The sequence below is a fragment of the Brachionichthys hirsutus genome, chromosome 5 (assembly GCF_040956055.1).
Source record: "Brachionichthys hirsutus isolate HB-005 chromosome 5, CSIRO-AGI_Bhir_v1, whole genome shotgun sequence".
Classification (NCBI taxonomy): Eukaryota; Metazoa; Chordata; class Actinopteri; order Lophiiformes; family Brachionichthyidae; genus Brachionichthys; species Brachionichthys hirsutus.
This window is the reverse complement of record NC_090901.1, coordinates 15,530,421-15,556,900: the sequence shown is the minus strand read 5'-3', so window position 1 is coordinate 15,556,900 and position 26,480 is coordinate 15,530,421. Positions and strand designations below refer to the sequence as shown.

Sequence of the window (26,480 nt, the reverse complement as noted above, 5' to 3'; positions counted from 1 at the left end):
GCTCCACGCCCAAGACATAATCGATGAGTACGCCCCATGGCGGAGGTTGAATGCCGATGCTCGTCAACTAGAGTTTGTGTGTGTGCGTGTGTGTTGTTTAGTGTGTGCGTGTGTGTTGTTTGGGCTCGATTCCCGGTTCAGGCGCATGTGAACACTGTCGTTGTGTCCTTAGGCAAGGCACTTCACCCACATTGCCCCCGGGCGCCTGCGCACGCGGCGACCAGCAGCAGACTACAGTTAGAAAGTGTAACTGCTGTAAACCAAACTGCCCTCCGAGGGACAAATCAATAAAAAGTATTTAGTATTTAGTATTACTAACTATTCAAGCTTAACGCTCTCTCTCTCTCTCTCACACACACACACACACACCCCTTTGTTCTTTTCCTTTCCTCTGCCCACACCATTCTACACTAAACTCCTTCGGGGGCTTTGCATTCATATGGAAAACATCTCCTGACTCCTAATACTCATCTGCCCCCCCCCCCCCTCCTATTTCTGGACCGAAGAAGTGAGGAGACGGACCTTCGGTATCTGCTGGAGATAGTGGCCCTAATCTCACATTCCTCTTGTGTTTCTCCCCACTGTCACTCCACATCCTCCCCCCTCCTCGCTCCATCCCTGCCTCCCTCCCTTCCAGGTCAGCAGGGGTCACGGCTATCCTCTTCAGTGAGAGGAGAAACCTGCTCCTCCCCTCCTGCTTCAGCTCAAACATGAACCATCCCTGCATTCCTTGAATGTTACTCGAGCTTCAGGCCACAAACACTGGATGTTATTGATCTGCCTTTTATATTTATGCGAACAGGATTCAGTGTCAAATGGATTGTCATGGATTGTCCGAATCCAAGCACAGCTTTCATGTCCGAATCCCAAGCACAGCTTTCATGTCCGAATCCAAGCACAGCTTTCATGTCCGAATCCCAAGCACAGCTTTCATGTCCGAATCCAAGCACAGCTTTCATGTCCGAATCCCAAGCACAGCTTTCATGTCCGAATCCAAGCACAGCTTTCATGTCCGAATCCAAGCACAGCTTTCATGTCCGAATCCAAACCTCCTGCTGTGTTCTAGCAAGCTCCCATCACAGTCCAGGCACAGCAAGGCTGGACGTTGGTCGCAGGCTTGATGCCCATCATTGGCATTGCTGCTGCTGCACTCAGTGCCCCCTCAGTGCCCCCTCAGTGCCCCCCCAGTGCCCCCCCAGTGATGCAACACGCCAGCCAGCTGTCCACACACATTCATGTGTGGTGGAGGAGGCCCCATCGCCTCAACAGGACACCCCAGATTCAGACTCTTCCTGGACACTTGACATGTAGGTTTCCAGGGACAGGAATCGAACCCCTGACCTTCAGTGGGATCGCCTCCCGCTGAGTGTTTCAGAGAGCAGAGCTTTTCCTGCAGGCTCCATGTTGCACCGATTGTTCGTATCTGTCGCGACGCTTGTTCCTGCAGTGGCTGATTCATCACGCTGCTGGTGTCGACTGTAAAGTCATTTAAATCAGGGCAGCACGAAGGTTTTCTGATTTTCTGATACTCACTAGTAGTTTAGAAAATAGTTTAGAACCACAAAAATGTATCTATGTGAACATATTTAAAGTTACACATTCATGTCCACGGATGGTCGTTTGTCGATTTCTGTCCATCACTGCCTGGACCCCCCCCCCCCATGGCATTAACCCCTCATCTCAGCTCTCTTGATGCATTTGCTTCTTCTTATTTGGTGAGGAGCGATGAGGCATCATTTTAAAGTGAAGCTTAAAACTACACCAGCAGCAGAGACAATCCCTTGAAGTGATTTTTTGGACCCAAAAGAATCTAGAATGAAGTCTCTGATGTTGTCGTCGCATCAACTGGGCTGAAGACGTGAGAAATCAGGGCGGAGCAACGAGCCAACGAACGCCAGGTGAGGTCCAGTCAGAACTCTGGCTAACAGATCCGCCACTAGATTAGCGGCGAGTTAGCTGGACGGACTCTGGAGCCATTGATCTATTTAAATATATTCTGGCCGTTGGACTTTATAACTGGGTATACTAATGTTGACTGATCAGCTGACGCCTTACAGCTTTTGGTGGAGTGAGCAGCACGTCCTCTGCAAGCCTCCAGGCAACCGAGACACGAACAAGACAGTTCTGCGATTCTGATTGGATCTCACAGAACCAACCTGATATTATATCTCCCCTTCTCATGATTGGATCCTGCTTTAATTAAATGATAGAGACGGTGTGTGTGATTGGACTGTTTGTTCACTGACGGAACGAGGATGCTCTGATACCTGTCGCTCCTTTCCAAAGGACACGCCTCCATAATGGCAGCAGCGTTTCCTCTTACAGCAGCATCGCCGTTGTTTCTCCTCCTTCAGCAGCTCACCCCACCCCATTCCTGTCTTTCGTGGAAAATAAGCCTGGAGGCACGATCCTAGAAGGAGCGAGTAGGGGAGTTCAAAGTGTTATCACGCGCAGAACGTCTTTTCATCATGTTTTAGAAACAAGCGTTGGCACTAATCCCCCAGTAATCTCTGCAGGAGAACTGGGGCGATAAGGCACGCCACCCACGGCTTCTCAAACTCTTTTTGGGTAGTCTCCGCTCACTGTCTACCCCCCCTCCTTCCCTCGCGCCCCTGGAAGGACGAGTGAAGGTGATCACCATCTCCTTACTCTCTCTCCAGCTGTTTCCACTCTTTCTTGCATGGAGTTTGAGCTAGTTTGTTTACGTCCTGATTCTGATCTTGATATTTTATCGGGACTCATCAACAGTGTTTTCCGACTCTGTTTCTTTCTCTCCTCCGCCCATCAAATTAAGATGTTAATTAAAATGCTGCTCCTTCAGATGATGACAAATTGATGATTACGGTGAGTGCTGAAGCTCCTTCAGTGATGCCCCCCCCCCCCCCCCAGAGAGCAATGCAAAACAAAACTAGAGATGTCCCTGATCTTTAGAGTATGTGTCCATCAAAGTCATTTGTAGCAGCCTGAGACGTTAGCCACAGCAGCTAGTTGGCAGCAACCTGTGTGGCTGCAGCATCTTTCTGTTTTGTTCAAAGTGGTTCAGGTGAGTTATTGCCACCTTCTGGCGGTAACAATACGTCACACGTAAAAGCATGGGAGGAAAAAAAGAGAAAATATACCCTTCAAACATCACTAATATGTATATTCGGTTTCTGAAACGCTCTGTCGAATGAAAACACAGAAGAGGAGAGGGGGAACCTCCAGCGCTCTATCTCTGAGTCTCATCTCCAGCAGTTCAGGAGCCTGCTTTCCAAGAGTGCCTCATTTTCAAAACTCTTATCTCGGCCCCCGTTTTAAGTATGGCAGCTTAATATTTTTTTACATGTTATTTGCATGCAGCTCGTGGAACGTGGCTCTCTCGATGCTTCTGGATGCTTCTGGATGCTTCTGGATGCTTCAGCCTCAGCCCTGCACTGGCTCGGGGAGATTTGTGCCTCGTGAGCAGAGTTCAGCGTAAAGGAGAACTCGTCTCGTGTGTCTCCTGAATGTGTCTTTTGCGAGGCGGATGAGAGGAGGTTTCTGATGTTTATCGGCCTTTCTTTTCTTCTTTGTGTTTTTTGGGAGGATTCACACAGTGACCTCTTTGTTTGGGACAGTGAGTACAGCCCTCCAACCCCCTGGATCGAGAAAGAAACCATTTCCTGTAGCCGATAGATAGAAAGAGAGACGGATGGAAAGATAGCATGGGGAGGGAGGGGCAGGCAGACAGAGGGGAAAAGGAGTTGGAGAGAGGAAGAGAATTGGAGATTAAGAAGGAAAGAAAGAAACGTGTGTATAGAAGGAAGAATGCAAGAGAAGAAAGGAGGAAGAGGGTGAGCTGATTGGTCAGGAGAAGGTTCGGTTAGAGCAGCCAGAGTTAGCGCAAACCATTTCAAGTACACGATGCAGGAGAGGCTTTTTAGAGAATACAGGAGTATTTAGACTTCACATGGATGAATCACAACTTCTGTTACTACCTCCACCGAGGAGGAAAGGGCGGAGCCATGTTTTGTTTACAACAGAAGTCGCTACGGCTTCTTCTTCTACTATTTCCGGTATATTTGGTATAAATTGCACGTCAAAATAATTTATTCCGATGGAAAGTGTGATGCATGAACACGCAAGTCCTCGTCGGATCAATATTTTTAGGGTTAGGGTGCATCCGATCATAATTGTACTCCATGTCAACGCAGCCAGTGTCTCTTCTGTTGTGCAGGAAATTTCCTTTTTAATTTAGGCACAATTGAAAACAAAAACAAAGCAATACAATTTCATATTAACATCAATACTTGTACAGCCTCAGTTGGTTGGCGCCTCATGGGCGTTTCCACACACCCAATAATGGTGAGTTTGGGTCATTATCAACCCAAAAACAGCGACTGGGACGAGTGTTTCACCCCAAATTCGTGGAGGTGCAAAGTATGGAAGCGAAGTTGCCACTTAAAACCTGGTTATATTTATTTTATCGTTTTTAGCAGATATTTAATGATTTAAAATCTTTATTCTCCTGTCACTTTTCAAAGTGCTGATCCACAACCAATGGACTCAGGATATGTATATAGAGAGCAGAAGCCAGTGTGAGGAGTGCGTCCAGCCGTGCACAGTGCACGTGTGTTTCTAGGAGACGGTCCTGGTCTGACCAACAGCAGGATAGAATCACACCCACAAGTGAGGTGTGTGTAGCACAACGCCAGTCGAGAGGGGGTCAGGGAAAGTCCTCAGCTTCCGGCCGCATCCTCCTCCTCCTCCTCCTCACCAACGTTCGACTCCCCAGAGAGGGAGGGCGAGCGAGCAAAGCCATCCTGATACTGAACGAGGGAATAAAATGAAGAAATGAAATCAGCCTGGCATCATTTACATTCACGTTTTATCAGCATAGGAGGAGGGCGTTTGGGCTTGATAAGGAGAGGGCGTCGCAGGCTGCGCTGGGGGTGGAGGTGGGGGGGTTGGTGGTGAAGGAGACGTGTGTGTGTGTGAGTGTGTGTGTGTGTGTGTGTGTGTGTGTGTGTGAGAGAGAGAGAGAGAGAGAGAGAGACGGCATGAGAAGGTGGCTCTGGAGTTCAGTTAGTGTGTGTGTGAATGTTACAGCTGTTATAGTAAGGGCAGGGTGTTGAGGGTGGGAATGGGGGGGGTTAATATCAGACCAAATAATTAGATTCGCTATCGTTTCGGCGGCAGCAGTGCAGGGATCAGGCAGATTAAAGCTGGGCTCAGAGCTGGTTAATATTCATGAGGGATCGGGGTCTGGGCGGGGCTTAGACTGGGGCTCTAATGGCGACGCCCGACACCCCCCTGATAGATGGAGCAGAGCAAAGGTGCTGCTGCTCGATACACCTGAGTCTGGGTGGATCTAGGTCTTTATCTGATCTTGTTGATTGAATCAATGATGAAAAGCTGCCATCATAAACTGCCCCCCCCCCCCCCTTCCCTTTCTTCTTCTTCTTGACTTGTAGTCTCTTGTAGCTCGGGCTCACTGTTTAAAGGAAGCGCCGCTGATGGATGCTTCACCATATCCTGCCGTACTCTGTATACGTCATAGCGGCGCTCGTCCTCACATCCAAACATGTTCCCATGGTAACAAGAATATAAGTATAGAAAATCTAACATTTAAAATAGCAAAATCTAACAGATTTAAAAAAGAAATAAAGAACGATGCATCTTTTTTTATTGTATAATGAGTAATATTATATATTGTAAATTATAGCAGTCAACAGAGACAATGGTTTGTCAAAGGTTGGATCGATCCTGCTGATCGGATCCTGCGTTTAGAGGAGGTGACCATGCAGGGCTGCTGTGGGCCCGCTATCTGGATCCCTACAGTAGCTTTCCAGATGTGGGCTGATGTGGGCTCTCTATCTGGATCCCTACAGTAGCTTTCCAGATGTGGGCCCTCTATCTGGATCCCTACAGTAGCTTTCCAGATGTGGGCTGATGTGGGCTCTCTATCTGGATCCCTACAGTAGCTTTCCAGATGTGGGCCCTCTCTGGATCCCTACAGTAGCTTTCCAGATGTGGGCCCTCTCTGGATCCCTACAGTAGCTTTCCAGATGTGGGCCCTCTCTGGATCCCTACAGTAGCTTTCCAGATGTTCACAGATGACACCAACTTGTGAAAGGAGAATTAAAGTGTGGTTCGGATGTTATTGTCTGGAGAAACAATATAAGGAGGCACCTGGGAGTGTATTAAATATCTGATATGATTTGTTTTTGTACACACAGTGTTATTGATCAGCTGTTTTGCCTGCAGATTCTCTAAAAATTGCAAGCATAAATATTTATCTGCAAATTAAAAGGAACTCCTGATGAGAAACATGAAAGGCTCTTTTAATACCCGACAGTCCCAGCAGAGGGCACAACTCATCCAAGTAACACTCAAGTCTACCGTATACAGTTCATTCTCACGTTTGTAGTATTCAAACGGCATGTTTCTGATCAAATACTCTGGTTGAATGCCCCATAAAGTTCTAGAAGCAGAGTAAGATCTGTGGAGCCAAACATGGCAGGTGAAATACAGTATCTGGAAAAAACAGACAGAGGAAAATAGCTGCTTGTGTTTTTCTTTCATGGTGCCTGTGAATGTTGTGTACTTGTATCCCTTCAAGGTCAATAATACAACAATAACACAAGACATCGCTTACTATTATGTTGTGATTTAGTAATTGGCTTAACTGTTGGACTTCGTTGGAAATAGAACCAGCAGCCTTTCAGTATTTTCTTTAGCTGCCACCCAGAAGTTGCATCAGACTCAGCGACTTTACCATCGAACATCAGACCTGAGAGAAGCATCCAGGTAGGAGGCCGATGTCCAGGTCTCTGCATTCTTCACTGCACTGCTCTGTTTGTCTCAGGGTGTGTTGTCTTCTGGGTGGACCAGCATTGTCTCAGGGTGTGTTGTCTTTCGGGTGGACCAGCATTGTCTCAGGGTGTGTTGTCTTCTGGGTGGACCAGCATTGTCTCAGGGTGTGTTGTCTTCTGGGTGGACCAGCATTGTCTCAGGGTGTGTTGTCTTCTGGGTGGACCAGCATTGTCTCAGGGTGTGTTGTCTTCTGGGTGGACCAGCATTGTCTCAGGGTGTGTTGTCTTCTGGGTGGACCAGCATTGTCTCAGGGTGTTTTGTCTTATGGGTGGACCAGCATTGTCTCAGGGTGTGTTGTCTTTCGGGTGGACCAGCATTGTCTCAGGGTGTGTTGTCTTCTGGGTGGACCAGCATTGTCTCAGGGTGTGTTGTCTTCTGGGTGGACCAGCATAGCATTGTCTCAGGGTGTGTTGTCTTTTGGGCGGACCAGCATTGTCTCAGGGTGTTTTGTCTTCTGGGTGTACCAGCATTGTCTCAGGGTGTGTTGTCTTTTGGGTGGACCAGCATTGTCTCAGGGTGTGTTGTCTTTCGGGTGGACCAGCATTGTTTCAGGGTGTGTTGTCTTTTGGGTGGACCAGCATTGTCTCAGGGTGTGTTGTCTTTCGGGTGGACCAGCATTGTCTCAGGGTGTGTTGTCTTCTGGGTGGACCAGCATTGTCTCAGGGTGTGTTGTCTTTCGGGTGGACCAGCATTGTCTCAGGGTGTGTTGTCTTCTGGGTGGACCAGCATTGTCTCAGGGTGTGTTGTCTTCTGGGTGGACCAGCATTGTCTCAGGGTGTTTTGTCTTCTGGGTGGACCAGCATTGTCTCTGGGTGTCTTGTCTTTCGGGTGGACAAGTATGGACCCTAATCCACTTTGGACAGCCACATGTCTTTGACTATATGTCCTACAGAGGAGGAGGATTAAGACACTCATCTATCATGATAAACATAGATGAGTGCCTGAGAGTGTGTGTGTGTGTGTGTGTGTGTGTGTTTCCCGTGCCCCCCCCCCCCCCCCTCATGGTGGATTAGCCCGTAACAGACGAGCGTCCAGCTCCAGTATTGGTTTACAAATTAAAACAAAAGCAGCCGTATCTCCACATCAGCGCTGGTTTCCATGAAATCCAATACACTCTGCCTTCAGTTCAGCAGACTGAGAGGCTTCCTCCCTTCTGCCCCCCCCCCCCCCCCCCCACACACACAGTATATGCATGACAACAGTGTGTGTCCAGTCTTGGTGCTTCAGGCAGGCTGGCACACACCTGAGTGGCAGCCTGCAGACGGTGCACTAACATGTAGGTCTCTGAATGATCCTCATGTTCTTCACCTCTTTGCCAGCTACAGCGCTACGCCGTAGCGTACGCCCTAAAACACGGGTACAGAACACACCACAAAAACAGCCAGGAGTGGATACACAGATGTGTATTAGCAGCAGTAAAACTAATATAACCACGCAGTACAAACAGAACAGTGCAAGTTACCGGTAGTAAAATGTTCAGGAGTCCGAGACAGAATTATTAAGTGTTCATGAGTCTTACAGCCAAGGGGAAGAAGCTGTTCTTGTGGAGGGAGGTTCTGGTCCGGATGGACCGTAGCCTTCTGCCCGAGCAGAGCGGGTCAAAGAGTCCGTGTCCGGGGTGAGAAGGGTCGGCTGTGATCCTGGAGACTTACAGGTCCTGGAGGGATGGCAGATTGGCGGGCCAGATTGACAGACCTGTTGGCTCGGTAGGCAAACTGCAGCGGGTCCAGGAGGGGGGCGGGTGAGGGTCTTCAGGTGGTGGAGAACCAGGCGCCCAAAAGACTTCCTGACTACAGATGTCAGCGCTATCGGTCTGTAGTCATTAAGTCCTGTGATCCTTGGCTTCTTGGGGACAGGGATAATGGTGGAGGACTTGAAGCAGGCTGGAACATGACAGGACTCCAGGGAGGTGTTAAAGATGTCTGTGAAGACAGGAGTCAGCTCACTGGCACATTGTTTCGGGGGGGGACATCCGGCCACTCAGCTTTGAGGGGTTCAGCTTCATGAACTGTCTGTGCACATCCTGCTCCTGGATGCAGAGGACAGTGGGGGGGGGGGGGGGGGGTCTATGGAGGGCTTTGATGAGGTGCCCTCCATGTTGTGGGTGGAGGAGGGGGTGACTGGAGAGTCCAGGGGGTGTGGGGGGCTGGGTGGTCGAAGCGGCAGGAGTGCATATGTCAGGCCTGGCTCGGATGGTGGAGCCCGGAAGTAGGAGGCAGAGGCGGAAGTAACAAATACCAAATTTATTACCCAAAAATAAAGGAAACGGAAACCAAAAACAACTAAGGCCTCTTCAATAAAAGTAACAACCAAGGGACCTACAAAGTAGCAACAGAACAGAGAAGGTACAACTAAGGGGAACCGCCAAACAAAAGGACAAAAGGCAAAAAGGGTGGCGGGGCCAGAGGCAAAAACTGAAAGATACTCAACCGTGGAATCAACGACCAGGTCAGAGTAAACGAGGCAGAGCACGGGAGATTCACCGAGGACCAGGGAGCAGGCAAGGCAATAGGCGGACGGAGGACTTGGTGACGGCATGGACGATGATATCCGAGTACCCAGCACTGGTGGGACCTGGGGTTTTATGGAGGCAGTGTAATCAGGGGTGATGTGGTGCAGCTGCTCCGGTCTCAGGCCATCTCCCGTGCTCCGTGCCGCCATCTGGTGGGCAAAAAGCAGAAACACAGTTGGCGTACGTTTGGGACCCTGACAGTACCCCCCCCCTCAACGGCCGGCACCCGGCGGCCCACCCGGCTTATCGGGGAACTCCCTGTAGAAGTTGTCCAGAAGGGACGGGTCGAGGATCAGGGAGCGGGAAATCCAGGAGCGGTCCTCCGGGCCGTAACCCTCCCAATCCACCAGGTACTGGAACCCCCGTCCCCGCCGTCGGACGTCCAGGAGACGGCGGACCGTGTAGGCCGGGTGGCCGTCCACGAGGCGAGGAGGAGGGGGAGGTTCGGCCGGAGGACACAGGTCACTGTGGGAGACCGGCTTAAGCAGGGACACGTGAAAAACTGGATGGATATGCAGGCAGGGGGGTAGCCTAAGCCTGACGGCACACGGGTTCACCAGCCGCTCGACCTCGTACGGACCAATGAAACGGGGGGACAATTTCCGGCTCACCGCCTGCAGGGGGAGATCACGAGTGGACACCCGCTGTCCTGGCTGGTAGTCCGGGGCCGGGGTCCGGTGGCGGTCTGCCAGGCGGCGGTTCTGCTCCGTCGTCCGGAGGAGGGCATCCCGGGTGTGTTGCCAGGCCTGGTGGGCGCACTCTAGATGGTCCTCGACCGCGGGCACCGCGATCTTACCCTCCTGGGCCAGGAACGTTAGGGGCTGGTAGCCCAGGGCCGCCTGGAACGGGGACCTCCCCGTGGAAGCACAAACCAGGGAGTTGTGGGCGTATTCAATCCAGGGAAGGTGGTCGGCCCAGGAAGCCGGGTGGTCCCCGGTCACACAGCGCAGGGCTGCCTCCAGGTCCTGGTTGACTCTCTCCGTCTGACCGTTGGACTGTGGGTGATACCCCGAGGATAGGCTGACGGAGGCCCCCAGCGTCTGGCAGAAAGCCCTCCAGGTCTGTGAGGTGAACTGGGGCCCCCGGTCGGATACGATGTCCTCGGGGAGCCCGTGGAGACGGAAGACGTGCTGGGTGAGCAGTTGGGCTGTCTCCGGGGAGGTTGGAAGCTTGACTAGCGGGATGAAGTGGACAGACTTGGAGAACCTATCGACGATGGTAAGGATGACTGTGTTACCTTGGGACGGAGGCAGCCCGGTGATGAAGTCCAGCGAGATGTGTGACCAGGGACGGTGAGGGATGGGGAGAGGACGAAGGAGCCCGGCCGGAGCGTTATTCGGGGTTTTGCTGCGGGCGCACACCTGGCAAGCGTTAATGTATGCCTGGACGCCCCTCCGGAGGGTTGGCCACCAGAAACGTCGCCGGAGGTGGAGCAGGGTGTGTCGGATTCCCGGGTGGCAGGCCACCTTGGAGGCGTGGCCCCAGCTCAGGACGGCAGAACGCTGGGGTTCCGGCACAAAGAGGAAGCCCTTGGGACAGCCCGGTGGAACCTCCAGGTCTCGGATGGCCTCCTGGATGGCCTCTTCAACCTCCCATCGGGCCGCACCCACGACCAGTGCGGGCGGCAAGATGGTGTCCGGGGTCAGGGTCTTCTCAGGGGTCTGGAACATGCGCGAAAGCGAGTCCGGTTTCTGGTTCTTGGAGCCCGGGCGGTAGGTCAGGGTGAAGCGGAACCGGCCCAGAAAAAGGGCCCACCGGGCCTGGCGGGAGTTCAACCGTTGGGCGGAGCGGAGGTAGGCCAGGTTCTTATGGTCGGTCCACACGATGAAAGGCTGGGTGGCTCCCTCCAGCCAGTGCCGCCACTCCTGCAGGGCCAGGACCACGGCCAGGAGTTCGCGGTTGCCCACGTCGTAATTCCTTTCGGCGGCGGTGAGCCGATGGGAATAGAAGGCAAAGGGGTGGAGTTTCTGGTCCTGAGAGGAGCGTTGGGAGAGAACGCCCCCGACTCCAACGTCAGAGGCGTCCACCTCCACCACGAACTGGGCTGCCGGGTCTGGGTGGATCAGGATGGGGGCAGAGGTGAATAATGCCTTTAGGCGGTCGAATGAGGTCTGAGCAGCTGGTGACCAGGTGAAGGGGATCTTGGTGGAGGTAAGCCGGGTGAGTGGAGCTGCAACGACACTGAAACCATGAATAAAACGTCTGTAAAAATTAGCAAACCCCAGGAATCGTTGCAGCTGTTTCCGCGACCCGGGCGGCGGCCATTCTGTAACGGCCTGGATCTTCACAGGATCAGGTCTCAGTTCCCCCTCCCCCACAATAAATCCCAGAAAACTCACAGAACGTGCGTGGAATGTGCATTTCTCAGCCTTCACAAACAGCCGGTTAGTCAGGAGCCTCCGGAGAACTAGGCGGACGTGTTGTGTACGCTCCTGTGGGTCACGTGAAAAGATCAATATATCATCCAGGTAGACAAAGACGAAGCGGCCCAGCATGTCTCGCAGCACGTCATTAATCAAGGCCTGAAACACGGCAGGTGCATTTGACAGACCGAAGGGCATCACTAAGTACTCAGTGACCCACAGGAGTGTTGAACGCCGTCTTCCACTCGTCCCCCTCCCGCACGCGAACCAAGTGATAGGCGTTACGCATGTCGAGAGTGGTGAAGATGGTGGCCTGATGGAGTGGGGTGAAGGCTGAATCTAGGAGCGGGAGTGGATACTTATTTTTAACGGTAATGTCATTCAGGGTCCGGTAATCGATACAGGGGCGGAGTGAGCCGTCCTTCTTACCGACGAAGAAAAAACCTGCCCCGACCGGGGACGTGGAGGGCCGGATGAGCCCGGCAGCCAGGGAATCGGTGATGTAGTTCTCCATGGCCTCACGCTCTGGTCGGGACAGGTTGTAGAGGCGGCTAGAGGGGAGAGAGGACCCCGGGATAAGATCTATGGCGCAGTCGTATGGGCGGTGAGGTGGTAGCGTCAAGGCCCGTTCCTTACTGAATGCCTCCCGGAGGTCATGGTACACGGAGGGGACCAGAGACAGATCGGCGGGTTCTATGGGGGGTGAGTGTGAGGAGCCGGGTGGTGGTGTAGCGGCGCGTAGGCAGTGGGTGTGACAAAATGCACTCCAGCCCGAGATGGAAACGGATGACCAGTCTATGAGGGGGTTGTGGAGCTGTAACCAGGGGAGACCGAGGACTACTGGTGCACCGGGTGAGGGAATAACGTACAGGGTGATGTGTTCATGGTGGTTCCCGGCTAGCGTGAGAGAGAGAGCGGAAGTACGGCTGGAGACGGGGGTGAGCTTAATGCCGTCTAACGCATACAGCTTAAGCGGTTTCTCCAGAGGCTCTACAGGAATCAAACACTGCTGACAGAATTCAGAGTCTATGAAATTAGCGTCTGACCCACAGTCAATGAGAGCTTGGACGGGGAACAATTGTCCCCCGTGGGACACAGCACCTGGGACGTGGGTCCGGCCCGGCGGGCCCACGGCGGCGGTGGAGCGGATTCGAGGCGTCACCCCTAACTGGCGTAGGTCCGGTGGGGCAGGACGGCTCGGACAAGCAGCCAGGAAGTGCCCGGACTCCCCACAGTACAGACAGAGGCCGTTCCGCCGGCGTCTCTCCCTCTCCTGGGTGGACAGCCGGGATCGACCCAACTGCATGGGCTCCTCTGCTGGTGCGGTGACGGGGTTGGGGCGTGGTCTCTCGCTGGGGGCCGGGTGGCCCGGGAGGGACGGCGTCCGTCGGGGGCAGACCGGGGTCGTCGGGAGAGGCTCCGTCTCTCCTGGCGGCGTTGCAACAGGCGGTTGTCCAGGGTGACCGCCAGGGTGATGAGGTCGTCCAAGGACGGGGACTCGTCACGGAGGGCAAGCCCGTCCTTGATATTTTCCGCCAGGCCGTGGCGAAAAGCGGTCCGAAGGGCAGACGGGTTCCAATTGGTGGCTGCGGCGAGTATCCGAAACCGGATGGCATAGGCAGCCACCGTGTCGGGTCCCTGGCGGAGTAGCAGCAGCTGGTCCTCCGCGTCGCGGGACCTGGTTGGGTGGTCGAAGACCCTCCTGAGCTCCTCCGTGTAGCGGTCGTAGGAACGGTTGATGGGGGAGTGTGCTTCCGCCACCGCGAGGGCCCAGTCGGCGGCGCGGTCCAGCAGAAGGCTTTGAACCACGGCTATCCTGGATTCGTCCGTCCGGTAGGTTCGTGGTTGCTGGTCAAAGAAAATCGAGCACTGGTGTAGGAAACGCCCACAGCGTCCGGGTTCCCCGGCGTAGCGAGCCGGTAAGGCCAGCTGAGGCTCTCGTGACGGAGCGGGCGGGGCGGCAGAGTCCGAACCCACCTGGGCGAGCCGGGACTCAAGGGCCTGTATGGCCTGAGACAAAACCCGGGTGGAGTCGGCCTGCTGGGACAAAAATTCGCTCTGGGCGGCGACCGCCCGGCGGAGTCTCTGGACTTCCTCGGGCTCCATGGTAACTCCAGGTTTAGCGAGCTTCAGTCTCTGATGAGGTGGACGACCACGTGGTCTGATAGTCCGAGGACGGCCCCGCCCAACGTGTTCTCCTCTCTGCTGGGGCATTTAATAAACTGTCTGGAATTGGGAAGTTCAGGTTTCCCTTGTTAAAGTCTCCAAGCCCAATAACAAGAGAATCAGGGTGAACAGAACCTCATAGCTCCAGAAGTATAAACTGGTGCAGTGGTACTGAATGTTCATCCACCACTGTGCACTAAAGTTCTATACCTGTACCTAATGCAGATAGGAGAAAATACCCGAATACTTTCTGTTCATAAAATGAATACACAGAAGAATGTTCTATTCTCTGGAGGGCATTTAGGGAGTCAAGGACATGAAGCAGATCTCTGACCAGTTGTTACAGAGTGGAGGGAAGGATATCAGGTTTTAACAAGGCCCCCATTGGGCATATACTCACTGTTGTATTTCCTTCAACCTGGTAGTATTAATTGTGTTAAGTGTAGAAACCAGGAACTAAAATGCACAAATGCATAATATGAATGAATGAATGAATATATTTATTAGATAGAATGTTAGAGTACAAGTACAGTCACACAGTAGCATGTATTACAGTACAAATACAGTCACACAGTAGCATGTATTACAGTACAAGTACAGTCACACAGTAGCATGTATTACAGTACAAGTACAGTCACACAGTAGCATGTATTACAGTACAAGTACAGTCTAACATCCTGTCTAAGAGGAGCATTTCTAAAAAGCCCTTGCGGTCTTGTTTCCGTTGAAAGTACTTCGTACATAAATCATCCACAATTAACAATACAAATTTAACAATACAAATAAAAATAATAAAAATAAAACATAAAAATAAAACCAATATTCAATAACTCAATTGATGCAAAGTAACATTAGAAAAATAAAATGATTTTACACCGCCGATGCAAACTAACAATTAATCTAAAATAAATGACACCACTGATGCAAAATGACAATGAATGACAATAAATTACATAAATTACAATAAATTACTAAGGCAATTAATATGTGCAACGTAGGAGGACAAAAAAGGGGGTGGGGGGGGGGGGGTTGATCCGGAGAGAGTCGTGATGACTATCTCCATTTCTGTCCCCCTAAAAGGTGTATTTTTAGGGCCGTTTTGAAGGAGGCCAAAGAGGTGCATGAAATCAGCACTAAATAACACCTTCGCCTCGAAACACTTTGCATTGAAGGATTAAAAGGTCACATAAAGCAGCAGTACAGTAGAAACGCTAGCGTGAAAGCTAACATCAGGACAGCAGCAACACCTCCATGTCTGCCTGGACTCTTGTTGGGGACTTCACTTCTTCTGGGATGAGGAGTCTGGGATGGGTGCTGAGGGAATGCTGCCTCCTGGTGGACAATGAAGAGTCTTGCACCAAAGAAAAACTGAACGGCGTTTACATAGTCAAATATTATACATAAAACTACTGCATTTATTTTAAATGCTTAAATTGTTGTGTTTTCTGAACAGGAAGTTTCAGTTTAAGTTTCAGCGAGCGCTACGGTACCTGCCAGACATCCGCAGGCACGATGCTTCTGTCACTGGAGGACTCTTTAGGGTTAGGCTTGATAAAGCTGGGGGCTCGCCCCACCCTTTACTCCAGGTTCCTCGTTGAGGTCCTCGCTCATCCTCTCCGGCTCTCTTGGAAGGTGTAGCAAAAGGTGACCAAATAAAAGCAACAGGTCAAATCTCTAATGGCTGTCAGGAATATGGCACACACTCCACACAATACAGGACAGAGTCACCGACGAGGCGGTGGGCGGAACCCGCGTCCCAGCAGTGGTGCCGTTTACCGTGCACGGCCAGCGATCAGTCCAGCGTTCCGGGTCCTGTTCTCAGGTCACCAGATTATTGGACATGTTGGTGTGTTCATGGGGATCTCTGACCATGATCAGATGTTTTCAATCGGAATTGAGGTTGTGGTAAAAACCATCTGCTGTGATGTGACTGCATGACGTTTGAAACGGTGTGTGTGTGTGTGTGTGTGTGTGTAGGTGTGTAGGTGTGTGTGTGTGTGTGTGTCTGTGTGTGTGTGTAGGTGTCTGTGTGTGTGTGTGTGTGTGTGTGTGTGTGTAGGTGTGTGTGTGTGTGTGTCTGTGTGTGTGTGTGTGTGTCTGTGTGTGTGTGTGTGTGTGTGTGTGTGTAGGTGTCTGTGTGTGTGTGTGTGTGTGTGTGTGTCTGTGTGTGTGTGTGTGTGTGTGTGTGTCTGTGTGTGTGTGTGTGTGTCTGTGTGTGTGTGTGTGTGTGTGTGTGTAGGTGTCTGTGTGTGTGTGTGTGTGTGTGTGTGTGTGTCTGTGTGTGTGTGTCTGTGTGTGTGTGTGTGTGTGTGTGTGTGTGTGTGTGTCTGTGTGTGTGTGTGTGTGTGTGTGTAGGTGTCTGTGTGTGTGTGTGTGTGTGTGTGTGTGTGTCTGTGTGTGCGCTCTGCTCCTCTCATACCTCCACACACACAGAAGCTGGATGTTGACTCTCCACTCCGTATCCACCGTGGATCTCATTATGTCAGCTGTCTGAATAGCAGCCTGTCAACCACATCAGATCTTCTCTTCCCTTCCTCTCTTCTTCACCCCCTTTATTCCTCTTTTTATCTCTCTCCTCCTTTATCACCAGTGCAGCTTTGTTAGCCTGTGCTGTCCTCATTTCCTTCGCGGGTTGTAATCATCCTCTGCTCCGTGCTTCTTCTTTTTTTTGGTGCGTACCACGTGACTGTTTTGGTGATCATCTTGTCCTGTGAAGAGGGGGACACTTAAACGTGACAATCGCAGGTAGTTTAAACGTGTATTTCCTGGAGGGAGGGCGATCATGTGTTTGATGCTGCTGTTGTCATGTTCACGCTTTTGTAATGGGATGGCTGCAGCTTGTTTATTTCTGCTTGTTGTTCTCCCCTTTTCATCCAACCATGGCGACCAGAGTTATCATAAAACACCAGGTTTGCCAAAGTCTTGAGAGGATAGTCTGGATCATCTAGGTCCTAGGCAATCTGAGGAAGAGGAGGCAGAGCAGAGTGAGCGCCTCACCCAGAAACCCCCCCCTGACTCAGAGTCCAGGGGGAGGAGTTAACTCTCATAGTGAGTTTCGACAGGAGCTGGTCTGGTGGACCTGGCATGCATGAAACCTCCACCGAAGGAGAGAGCTGTCACCTGGACCCGCAAAGGGCACCACAGCACCCCCAGAAAAGTCCAAGCCACAAGAGCACCCCGTGAACGACCCCAAGGGCCCCACCAATGCCTGCTCCTGCTCTCCGTCTCTCTATCACTCTCCCTCCCTTTGTTTTTGACTCTCCTCCTACCTGTCCTTGTCGCTCCCTCTCTGTCATTGTCTCTCTGTCTTTCTACCACTGTCTGTTTCTCTCTCCCTCCCTCTCAACCCAGCCGGTCAGACAGATGGCCGTTCACCATGAGCCTAGGTTCTGTCCAAGGTTTCTGCCTGTTAAAGGGAAGTTTTTCCTTGCCTCCGTCTCCAGAGTTCTTTCTCTTGTGGGTCAAGTTGGGTTCTGTCTCTCCCTGCTACTCCTGTAAAGCCTTGAGATGACTTCCTGTTGTGATCTGGCGCTATATAAATAAAACTGGATTGAATTAATGATTTACGTTTCATTGACGCATGTGCTGCGTCCTGCTCTGGGAACATATCTGTGTTATCGCATATCTGCGTTATCTGTATTTATTTTTCACTCATGTGACAAAACAAGACTTACACTTCTGGAAGATCATGTAAAATAAAATAAATCAGTAATAAAACTAAAAAAATAAAAACTATTGTTTAATCACACCCAGACGGATGCATCCTCTCCTCTCGTATTGACGGTTTGATCGATTTGCTGCTCATTTGTCTTTCTTTGTGCGTTTGTGGGCAGAACTCCAGGCTGACTCTGGTGTGTGAAGATCCAGACTGTTGGATCGCTCTGCTCCCCCTGACCTCTGACCCCTGTGCTGCCAACTGTGCCGTCTACAGCCAAGGTCTGTGACCACAGACCATCACGCATCAGAACACGTCACTCGTCAGAACGCGTCACGCATCAGAACACGTCACGCATCAGAACACGTCACTCGTCAGAACACGTCACTCGTCAGAACGCGTCACGCATCAGAACACGTCACTCGTCAGAACGCGTCACGCATCAAAACACGTCACGCATCAGAACACGTCACTCGTCAGAACGCGTCACGCATCAAAACACGTCACGCATCAGAACGCGTCACTCGTCAGAACGCGTCACGCATCAGAACACGTCACTCGTCAGAACGCGTCACGCATCAGAACACGTCACGCATCAAAACACGTCACGCATCAAAACACGTCACTCGTCAGAACACGTCACGCATCAAAACACGTCACGCATCAGAACACGTCACGCATCAAAACACGTCACGCATCAAAACACGTCACTCGTCAGAACGCGTCACGCATCAGAACACGTCACGCATCAGAACACGTCACGCATCAAAACACGTCACGCATCAGAACACGTCACTCGTCAGAACACGTCACGCATCAAAACACGTCACGCATCAGAACACGTCACTCGTCAGAACACGTCACGCATCAGAACGCGTCACGCATCAAAACACGTCACGCATCAAAACACGTCACTCGTCAGAACGCGTCACGCATCAGAACACGTCACTCGTCAGAACACGTCACTCGTCAGAACACGTCACGCATCAGAACACGTCACTCGTCAGAACACGTCACGCATCAGAACGCGTCACGCATCAAAACACGTCACGCATCAGAACGCGTCACGCATCAAAACACGTCACGCATCAAAACACGTCACTCGTCAGAACGCGTCACGCATCAAAACACGTCACTCGTCAGAACACGTCACGCATCAGAACGCGTCACGCATCAGAACACGTCACTCGTCAGAACGCGTCACGCATCAGAACACGTCACCCATCTGCTTCCTGCCAGGACGCATGTCCGCTGATGCAACTCCTGTCTGCAGGTGAGGAGTTGTGCTGCAAGGTGACCCGAGAGATCGCGGCTGGTGAACGACTTCTGGCTTCCCTGTTGCCTCCTCTGGGCTCCTCCTCCTCCCCGTTGGCCCAGCTTTCTCCGCCACTCAGCCTTGTCACCCAGAAGCAACCTGCGGTGAAGGAGGAGCCTTCGTACCCAGCGGCTCTCCACTCAGACATCCAGCTCCTCCCACAACAGGCTGGCATGGCTTCCATCTTGGCCACAGCTGTTGTAAACAGTAAGGAAACATTCAATGAAGTGATTGTTATTAATACAGTATAATCTACAGTATTTAAAAGTAGGTTCTAGTCTGGTTGAGAGAATCATTGATTAGAATCAGAGGCATAAAAGTAGGAGGATACTTTTCAGGAATGTGTCATCAAATTGGAAAAAGCTAACGTGCTATACATGCTATGCTATACATTTTATTCTGTCCACTCTTAACAGCTTTTATTCAGACACATTTAAGATGATACGTGTTGGCCCTTCTGAAATGCTGCATTGAGGGTGTCATTTTCCCATTGGACACAAGATGGCACTGCAGACCTTTAAACGTGAGATGTTCCCTGCTGGTTTCGTTCAGTATCTGCAGGGACCAAGGATGGAAGCACTGTCCCTCTGACAAGTGGACTCCCTAAACCACGGCTAGGGACATGCTATTATGTGACATGACTGGACATATGTTGTTGAATGAATTCTGCCCGCTGGCTTCGATGCTAGCTGCCTGAAAATACTTCAATGGTGTCCGACGGTATTCGGTCAAAACATAGTTCGAGTAGCAACAGAGTGAAATATACTATTCTATTATATTTGTCTGTCTGTCCGTCGGTCCATTAGCAAAATAAGCTTCTGCACGGATCTGGATGATTTTTCAGGAAATGTTGGGAATGTGGAACAGATGATCACATTTTGGTGATAATCCAGAAGAGATCCTGGATTCTGGATCACTTTGAATTTTCCGTTAACATTGCAGTCAATGGAGCTTCAAAATGTTATTCCTCAATATCGTAGTTGATTATTGACCGATATTTATGGAATTTGACAGTCATGTAGGGGGGGGGGTGTCTCTATCTCACTACCGAATTTCATCTGGTTCTGATCCAGAATGGATTCAGGAACAAATATTACATTTTAACATTAAACCCATTTATTTATTTAAGAATTAGTTGAAAATACACATAAACAGAGAGTACAAGTAACTACAGATTCACCTGTACTTTTCATGGTTGGTATATAAAGATACCAAGAACAATCTAGAACCTTTTGGTGCTGATCCAGATCACCATGTGGATCCATTTAGGATGGAAACGAGCTGCTTGGTGGAGGTCTGTGCTCTGAGTGCTTTCTAGTTAAATATGTTTGATCAGAAACATTTAAGTGTGACAAACATGCAAAAAAAGACATCAGAAAGGGGCAACCCGTTTTTCACACCACTCGATGTTCTTGATATGGAGACCTAAACAGCAACGCCTTTCTATTCAAAGTCATCGTTTTCATGGAGCTTTTAGTCAAATAACTCTTCATTTCTGTTTTTCTATCAGAAGACATTTTCCCATGCAAAGACTGTGGGATCTGGTACCGCAGTGAGAGGAACCTGCAGGCACACCTTATGTACTACTGTGCCAGCCGTCAGAAGCAGCCTGCAGCAGCCTCATCCCCACCGCAAGACAAGAGCAAGGACTCTTACCCCAACGAACGCATCTGCCCCTTTCCCCAGTGCAGCAAGAGCTGTCCCAGTGCCAGCTCACTGGAGATCCACATGCGCACACACAGTGGTAAGAACCAGATGGATCCGTATGCTAAACAAAGGCTCAAGAACTTTGAGGCTGACTTCAACCTGCCTCTATCTGCAGGCGAGCGTCCGTTTGTCTGTCTCATCTGTCTGTCAGCCTTTACCACGAAAGCAAACTGTGAACGGCACCTTAAGGTGCACACGGACACGTTGAATGGAGTGTGTCACGGCTGTGGCTTCGTCTCCACCACGAGAGACATCCTCTACAGTCATCTCGTCACCAGCCACATGGTTTGCCAGCCTGGGTCTTGTAGTGAGGTCTACACTCCGGGGCCAGGTCTTCCCAAGCTGCCCCTCTCCACTGGTAAGGCCTGACATCATTGTGACAACTTGTTTTTCTGATGCTTGATGGCGGCTTCTTTCGTGTTTTTTGTCTTCCAAGTCGCAATGTTTATGTACGTCTTCTGTAAGCGCACGTACAATCGTGAGTTTCTGCTTGATAGAACTACTTCCGCACACGAAGACGCGCTATGGGACATCGGGGATAACGCCATTGCTCAGACACACGATTTTTCAGACTATTCGCATTCTCGGCAAATAGTGTCTAAAGGTTCGGTAAAGTTGGAACGATCTTGACTGATTCGGACTTCCAGCATCAATAACTCGTTGGTGAGACGTTGTCAAAATAAAAGCGATGCCTCTTCCCCATCGTTGTAGGTAGACGATGTGCTACAAGCTCAGTTTTATTAACTGCAGAAATAACATTGGTGTCGACGTGCAGCCGGCTGTGAGACGACGCCAAGGGACCGTCTGCAAATTGCAACAGCAAAAAGAGACACTACACAGATATTCAAGAACTTCACTTTTAGACACTGTAGTGCCACCAAAATCTGTCACTGCAGCCTTCAACTGGCTCCTGCTGATTATACTACAACACTTGGTTTGATATTTAAATAGTTTTCATAATTGTAAGTAGCTTTTATTAAAAATAACATTCAATCGCTTCCTTTTTATGCACTGTAGTGTCACACAAAAGGAAGAGCTGGAAAGCATGTGGGGAGTGAAGGCAACAATGGCTCCGGTAGTGATGGGGCAGTAACCCCCAAGCTGGGTGCATGGCTCCAGTAGTGATGGGGACACTAGGGGCATTAACCCCCAAGCTCGGTGCATGGCTCCAGTAGTAATCGGGGCACTAGGGGCAGTAACCCCCAAGCTGGGTGCATGGCTCCAGTAGTGATGGGGACACTAGGGGCAGTAACCCCCAAGCTGGGTGCATGGCTCCATTAGTGATGGGGACACTAGGGGCAGTAACCCCCTTGCTGGGTGCATGGCTCCAGTAGTGATCGGGGCACTAGGGTCAGTAACCCCCAAGCTAGGTGCATGGCTCCAGTATTGATGGGGACACTAGGGGCAGTAACCCCCTTGCTGGGTGCATGGCTCCAGTAGTGATCGGGGCACTAGGGGCAGTAACCCCCCAAGCTGGGTGCATGGCTCCAGTAGTGATGGGGACACTAGGGGCAGTAACCCCCAAGCTGGGTGCATTGTTCCAGTAGTGATGGGGCAGTAACCCCCAAGCTAGGTGCATGGCTCCAGTAGTGATGGGGAAGTAACCCCCAAGCTGGGTGCATGGCTCCAGTAGTGATCGGGGCACTAGGGGCAGTAACCCCCCAAGTTGGGTGCATGGCTCCAGTAGTGATGGGGACACTAGGGGCAGTAACCCCCCAAGCTGGGTGCATGGCTCCAGTAGTGATCGGGGCACTAGGGGCAGTAACCCCCAAGCTGGGTGCATGGCTCCAGTAGTGATGGGGACACTAGGGGCAGTAACCCCCTTGCTGGGTGCATGGCTCCAGTAGTGATCGGGGCACTAGGGGCAGTAACCCCCAAGCTGGGTGCATGGCTCCAGTAGTGATCGGGGCACTAGGGGCAGTAACCCCCAAGCTGGGTGCATGGCTCCAGTAGTGATGGGGACACTAGGGGCAGTAACCCCCTTGCTGGGTGCATGACTCCAGTAGTGATCGGGGCACTAAGGGCAGTAACCCCCAAGCTGGGTGCATGGCTCCAGCAGGTACCAGGAACAACGTTCAACATCTCCGTCCAGAAGAGGGCAGTCCTGGGGACAGCTAAGATCCTGCTAGAACCCTTAAGCTCCCTCTGGTTGAGGGCCCGAGCTTGAAGGAGACACCGTACCGTCCGGGTTGGGAAGATGCCAATTATTTATATATATTTATAAGCTATATTTGTATTATTGCCAATTGCATTACGGCCATTGAAGAACTGTTTTGGTGCCTGACATTCTGTTCTGTTTATCTTCTGTATTTACATTTTAGACCATTTTCTTGAATCGACTAGTTTTCCATTGTTTCTTAGTTGTAAATACTCACTGTTGCACCTGGGGGTCTAAGAGAAAATGAATTTCAGTCCTCTGTGTCTCGGCCATGCTCTAGAATTAACAATAAAGGAAACTTTGATTTTCAACCTGAGAGTGACTGTTTGTTTGTACTACAAACGTATTTAATGTGTACATTAAAGACTTTTCCTTTTGTACTACATCTGTCAGAACTATTTTGATATTACATTCAAATGTACGGTACTGTCATCGTTAACATGTGCTTATTGACTTTCTTCATCAGGTCTCAGCCCAGGAGACTCTGGTGTGGTGCTCAAGTGTCAACTGTGTGGCCACAATTCTGACTCCCCTGCCCAGCTTCAGCAGCATGTACGAACCCACCTCGAGGTCAGGGTTCCAGCAGAAAGGAGTCCAACCCCTCGCCAAAGTACCCCGTCTTCAGTTGATCAGCCTCAGCTCCATCTGTCTCCCCAGGAGAGGGAGCCCCTTGCTTGTGTACCCAAGCCAGACTCCTCCAGCCCAGGCGCCAACGGCAGCTCAGCCACGCCTCGGGACTCTAGTCCTACTGATCCCCTCATTACTGACCTGAAGATTAAAGAGGAGCCTCACTCAGATACTGAGACAGAAGGGTTGCAAATGAAATTCAAGGAGAATGGAGATGAGCACGTGATTGAGGGAGAGGAGGGAGATCAAGAGGCAAAAAGGAAAGCACAAAAGGAAGGGTCTGTCTCCACATACTCCTGTCAGACATCAAATTCTCCCAAAAGTCCTGGCACCACAACTGTGAAGACAGAACCAGCGAGTCCCACCCCTGGTTCTAGCCCAGCCCATGTGGGTGGTACCGGGTCAGTTCCTCCAGTAGGTGCAATGTTCCTGCCTCAATACATGTTAAGCCCTGAGGCAGCCATTTTGCCCCAGGCCTCTGAAATTCTAGCTAAAATGTCAGAGATGGTCCACAGCCGGCTGAAACAGGGACAGACTCTTCCTCAGAACAATGCAGCAGCTTTGTTCTCCCCTGGACCAACGGCACCAGCAGCTACAGCCACACCTCCTCATAAAGGAGCCACCTGCTTTGAGTGCGACATCACCTTCAACAACATTAACAACTTCTATGCACATAAGAGGCTGTACTGCTCCAGCAGACACCACAGAGAAGGTGCAGCATTGGCTTCAGGCCCTGCAGCCACGGCGCCTCCCAGCGGGGCTCATGGCATGATCACATCTCCTCAGGCTGAAGCAAGCAGAGCAGCTTCTGCATCTCCACCTGACTCTGACCCTCCTGCAGGGAGTGGAGCAACAGATTCTAGGAAGTTGGTAGAAGTCAAAACTGAAACTCCTGTGGGTAGAGAGGGAATATCATCATCTTCTGAAGGGGAAGGTGGGGGTGGAAATCTTGGAGGAGGGGTTGGTGGAGGAAGAGCAAGCGAAGGCAGCCAGAGTCCTACTAGTGGTTCTGCAGAGGACCTAGAAGATGATCCCAATAGAACATTCTGTGAGGCCTGCAACATCCGCTTCAGCCGTCATGACAACTATACTGTTCACAAACGTTTCTACTGTGCATCCCGCCATGATCCATCCAACCAGAGATCTGTACACATGGCCAAGGCAGCCTCTGCGGCCGCCTTCCTTCCTCAGCCCGTTCGCACACGCAAAAGGAAAAAGATGTACGAAATTCACATGGCCAGAACTGAAGCCTTGGCGGACGCAGCTGCGGCTGCATCTGCGGCTGCGTCTGCGGCTGCATCTGCCCCATCTCCTTCCATTCTAGGCTTGGCAGTGAAGCAAGAAGTTTCACCTAGTGGAGCAAGCGGCTCCAGCCCTGAAGAAGATGGCCCAATTGACCTGAGCAAAAGGCCCCGCCTGCAAGAGGTTCCACAACACAGCTGCAGCAGTCTTCTCCCTGCCCTGCCTCTTAGTGATTATCACAAGTGCACCGCCTGCAGCATCAGCTTCAACAACATTGAGAACTACCTGGCCCATAAAACATACTATTGCCCAGCCACCACCCTCCAGCCCCACACCTTGGAGCAACTTCAAAGGCTCAAGAGACCATCCTCTACCTCTCCCAAAAGCAGGTCTCAGCAGGAGCGCCCAGATCTTCAGCATCCCGTGGAGGCTAAAGCTCTCCCTGCTGACTGGGTGCTCCAACCTCAAGACACATCATCCAGTCCTCAGTCCTCTGACTTTCCTGCCTCCAATACCGCATCTCTACCCCATACAGCTACCACACCGGGGGCTGGAGCCAAAGGTGTGGCCGCCAGTTCCCTTCAGGTGATCTGCCCATACTGCCCTAACAGGCTCGTCACCTCTGACCTGATGGAGCATTTCAAGACTACCCATGGCCTGGTTGTTGCCATTCAACCACCCCAGGCGGCTCTGCCCCAGCCAAGCTGTGCAGTGAGCCGTAGCCCCAGTCTTAGTCCGAGGGATGGAGCTACTGCAACCAGTCAGTCCAAAATGGTGTCCCGGTTGCACAGAGACAGCATCAACGGACAGACAAGAAGTGGTACGTCCTCTCCTGTCTCTCCACTGGTAAACGACGGCCCCTTCGCTGGCGATGGATCCCCTTTGGCCAGCTCTTCTCTCCCTGTGTCTCCACCAAGGCCCCCGTCTCATACTGTGTCACCTGTGCCTGAAATCCTGACCCCACGGCCATCCAACCATCCAAACAAGGCCACCCCAGCCGTGATATCCCATCCTGTCCCCCCAATGGCCAGCCCTAAAACCACGGCGGTCTCCCCTGTTCAGAACGGTAACTCCCGCTTTTGTCGGCTGTGCAACATCAAGTTTAGCAGCCTCTCTACATTCATAGCTCATAAGAAATACTACTGCTCCTCCCACAGTGCCGAACACGTAAAGTGAGTTTGACCTTTCTGGGTGGAGGATTTGCTTCCTTGCGTTACAAGAAGCTCAGATATCATTCTCTGCCTGTCCGACCAGCACTCGGCTGGCCTGACCCCTGATGACGATGGAAGCCTGTTACTCACCTGGTGGGGCCCGATGCCCGACTGTGCAGGTGGTGCTACCAGCCGTTCTTACCTGATAGTTCTCCTCCTATGGGTCAAAGGTTGTAGCACACTAAGAGTGGAGATGGGGCCGACCTAAACACACTGTGCCCCCCCTCCCCCCCCACAGATCACTCTCTGTCTTAGTCCCTGTCCCCAGCCAAGCAGATGCACGCTCCTGGCCTCACAGCAAGTTGCATGGTGGGACATTAAAAGTACCTGTGAGCAGCTTCTTCTCTGTCTGTGTTGAGTCTATAATGGCTCTGTTCAACAGATTCTGGCTGTTGGATGATGATGATGATGATAATTCCGTAATGATGATGCTAATTATGAAGAATCTCCAGTCTTTTCCTGAACTCTTTATCTTTCCACACGTAAATGGAGGATTAATTTCTGTTGTCTGGAGAAGACTTGATCATTGTCACTGTTTTTATTATCTGTTCATAATGTCTGAAAAAAGAATTCCATAATGCTTTTGGTTTCAACACTGGCTCTTCTTTGCTTACTAGATAAGGAAAAACATTTTTAGCTGAAAGAGAAATATGCGGTATCTCCATGTTACTAATGACTGAAGGGTAATAT

At 51.2% G+C, this 26,480-nt stretch overlaps 1 protein-coding gene across 1 annotated transcript in view; it reads left to right on the top strand.

The window, feature by feature from the left end:
• zfpm1 (zinc finger protein, FOG family member 1) overlaps nt 1-25,755 on the top strand; it is a 101,318-nt gene extending 75,563 nt beyond the window's left edge. Inside the window, exons 5-9 of the mRNA XM_068739565.1 lie at nt 17,709-17,811; nt 18,804-19,052; nt 20,356-20,589; nt 20,668-20,910; nt 23,177-25,755. Of these exons, the coding sequence (XP_068595666.1) occupies nt 17,709-17,811; nt 18,804-19,052; nt 20,356-20,589; nt 20,668-20,910; nt 23,177-25,755 (3,408 nt within the window). The remainder of the gene's footprint in view (nt 1-17,708; nt 17,812-18,803; nt 19,053-20,355; nt 20,590-20,667; nt 20,911-23,176) is intronic.
• The last annotated feature ends 725 nt before the right edge of the window (nt 25,756-26,480 follow it).